Genomic DNA, 3,584 nt, shown 5'->3' on the forward strand with positions numbered 1-3,584 from the left:
ACCAAAATAGGGGAAACAGGGGATACGCCAACAACCATATTTAATGACTGCTCCACAGGATAAAAAAAATTAATTCATTCCGAATAGGCATAGGCGAACCAGAAGCACAAACAGCACCGACTAAACCAACATTAGCAATATTCACAGCTAAACCAACATTATCATTAATCAACACCGCAGGAGCCTCAGGGGGCAATGAAACAGGTAAATGAGTCAGAAATTTACCAACTAGCACAAACTCAAAGGAAGCAGCAAGAGCTAGAACTTCCTCATCCGAAATCCAAAGCGATGGCAGCCCCCGAAAAGACGAAAACTTAAGATCAGGGAAAGAAGAGTTTGAACCAATAGAAGAACCCGCTAAAGCCTCACGAAAAGAGCGAGAAGAGGGATTTTCCGTCAAAAAATCAGGATCCAGAAGCCGTTTACCCTCCATAACTACAAAAAACCAACGAAAACGAGAGAAATTAGGGCAGTAAACTTCCCTGAGAAGGCTAGAGAAATACGCAGCGACAAAGGCGCGAACCAGAAACCCTAGCAGAGCACATGAACCCTTAAAAATAGATGATGATGTTAATACCTAACATTATTTCTTGAACAATTAACTGCTTAATTATAAAAATAAGAAAATCTTTGAGCTTGTTGACCTTTTTTTTTGTAGTAGGTTACCTATGGACCTACAATTGAGCTTCCTAGGTTAAATTTATACCCAAAAAAAAAAAAAACTCTTGCTCTATTCCTTAGGATCGCTAGGTACACTAAGGCTTCATTTGAAACCACTTTCTTACTGTTTTTTAAAACAATTTTCTAATTTAAAAATAAAGCTATTTTAAGAAGCAATAAAAAAATCGTCTCAAACAAAGCCTAGAATTCCTTTATAACACAAAGATTTCTTAAATGTGTTTTAGTTACAATAAGAAAATAGGATAATTTCGACGGGGTAGACTCACCAAAAATTTAAAATGCTAAGTTGGCTAAAATATTTGGCCATCAAACACCATCGACCATGCCATTGGTAAAATTTTTAGCGTAGCATTCTACTAGTTTAATCCTCTCATCTCACTTATTATTCGTGACGAAAATTTTTGACAACTAGGTCGTTGAAAACGTCCAATGAAACGTACAAAATATCCAAATAATTTAGACAACTTATGCGACAGCTGCACTGCATGTTTGTATTCGTGGTGTGTCCATCGCAACGTCGCGTGCCTATTGCAAATCTACTTGAGAGGTTTTTTAAGGGCATATTTGACTGCTGGCATGTATTTCTGACAAATTTTTTATCAGCCAGTTCAAGGACGTTAAAAACTATCTGAATTTTTTTGCTAATGAACTTCAAACATTTGACAGCAAATTTTCTCCTAAGAAATTGCATTTTTTCTGTAGGGTTTCTTACTGATTTAAAGTTTAATTAAGAAGATTTGCATTCACTATATTAATTTTTTTCGTAGTGTATTTCTTCTTTATTATTACATTTGATATCTTAGTATTATAAATTGTATATTAGTTATTATTAATTATTATTATTTGCTAGAAAATTTGAGTCGGTAAAGCATGTTTTTTTACTTTTCAGCATTGTACAAAAATTTAGTAAGTATAGATAAAAGTAGTGAGATAATAATTTTTTTTTCATGGAAAACGAGAAAAAAAATATGGGGCGTAGAACAGTTGAAAATTTTCACAATAAAGTATATGATATAAGAATATTCCATTCCTCGCAGGCTAAATGAGTGGATTATTTGAAAACAAATTGTTTGCGAGCTTTCGCAAAATCATCACGATGGTTTCCTTTCGCCTTTTACTTCCTCTGCTAGGGTTTCCGCCGTCACCATGATTTTGGGCGTTTGGTGGCTGTTCCTTCCCTTCTTTCTTCAGTTTTTCTGGTTTTTGCATCATGGCTACCATTCGCCTTCGCGATCCCGGATTCCTGAAGGGGGCGGCTGCGCCTCTTTCCTTTAGAGACGCTTTATCTGGTATTTCTACTACTTTTCCTGATTTATGCGTTTCTACCCATCGTGGTTTGCCGGCTCTGCTTATTTCTGAGGAGGAAATTCGTTCCCTTGCGGCCCCTTTTGATTTCGCCTTGGTTGGCCGTTTTCCGGGTCGGCGTCCGCCGGTGGACGCGATTCAGAATTTTTGCTTTAATTTAAAGCTTATTGGAGAATTTTCAGTCACTGTTCTTAATCATAGGAACGTTTTGATAAAGTTAGTGAACGATTTTGATTACTGCCGTATGTTTTCCCATAGATCTTACTTTGTGAAAAATTGTCTCATGAAAGTGGTGAAATGGTCTCCAAATTTGGACATTGAGGTGGAGTCCCCTATTGTGCCGATTTGGGTTTCTTTCCCTTTTCTTAGACCTCATTTGTTCTCTCCTAGAATTCTTTCTGGATTAGGTTCTCTTTTCGGTAAACCCCTCAAGTCGGATATGGCAACTGCTTCTGGTTCTCGTCCGTCCATGGCGCGTATCATGGTGGAATTGGATGTTACGAAAAATTACCCTGATAAAATTTGGGTTGGTTCTGTGGAAACGGGTTATGTTCAATCGGTGGTTTTTGAGGACATTCCGCTTTTCTGTATGCATTGTCATAAAAAAAAAAAAAAAAAAAAAAAAAATTGTTTGCGAGCTTTGTTGAAAAGTACAGAGCAATTTCTGATTTTATATATGTATATATGTATGTATATATGTATATATATTTGAAAATTTGATTTTTAAATTTTCAGTTTTTAGGCAAACACGTCATTATGAATGATATATCACATTGGAAGGTAAAATTATCATTCTCTAATGAGTTCATTTTATAAAACTACAAACTTCATTATGACTAGCATAGTTAATTAAAGAAAGAATTACATAAAATTCCAATGGTCAAAATGATGTTCAATTAAATATTTAGCTATCATAATCTAAATGTATTATCATTAATTTCATAATCAAAATTGTAATAATAAATGATATAGTGTCCAAAGGAAAGTATATATTATTTATCATCAATCATTTGAATATGAAGATAATGATTGATCTTGATTTTTTTCTCAAAGAGGATAATTTTCCTTTCGCCATTCAATTTAAGAGCTATGTAGAATGAGATATTACTTTTCTGGGGTCTTGAATCTCGTATGAGCTTTGAGTTTACTACGAATACTTTTGATTAAAATAATGATAAAAAATTTATTTGGGATCTTCAAGGAGTGATATGAAAGGAACGAGGTAAGAATTTCAATAAAGAATGAATCAATTTTGAGCACCTATTTTGGAGGAAAAGAATGAGATGTTTTAGACATTTTATGATTCTAAAATAATTTAGAAATGTCTCAATCTAACCTATGTGTTAGGCTTTACATTTTGGATTAGAAAATATTTTAATGAGATGATATTTTATTAAAATTTTGATATTAAATTTTAGATGTTTGAGACTTATGATTTTGAGTCTGTCCCGAATCTTAAATCTAATTTGGGCACAATATAATAGTAGCTTGAATCTAACTAATACAAATCTTGGCTTATCTCAGCCTGTATTGGAGTGCCAGCTAAATCACATATGCATTTTAAAACCATGAGTCCAATCTTTATGAAAGATGGGTAG

General features: G+C 33.9%; 1 protein-coding gene across 1 annotated transcript; it reads left to right on the top strand.

Moving 5' to 3' along the window:
* The first annotated feature begins 1,891 nt into the window (after positions 1–1,891).
* On the top strand, positions 1,892–3,584 carry LOC110116567. The gene is made up of 2 exons (XM_020850207.1): positions 1,892–2,573; positions 3,511–3,584. The coding sequence occupies exons 1-2, from the start codon at positions 1,892–1,894 to the stop codon at positions 3,582–3,584; spliced, it is 756 nt and encodes a 251-aa protein (XP_020705866.1).

Source organism: Dendrobium catenatum, unplaced genomic scaffold, assembly GCF_001605985.2.
Source record: "Dendrobium catenatum unplaced genomic scaffold, ASM160598v2 original_scaffold_76227, whole genome shotgun sequence".
NCBI classification, from domain to species: Eukaryota; Viridiplantae; Streptophyta; class Magnoliopsida; order Asparagales; family Orchidaceae; genus Dendrobium; species Dendrobium catenatum.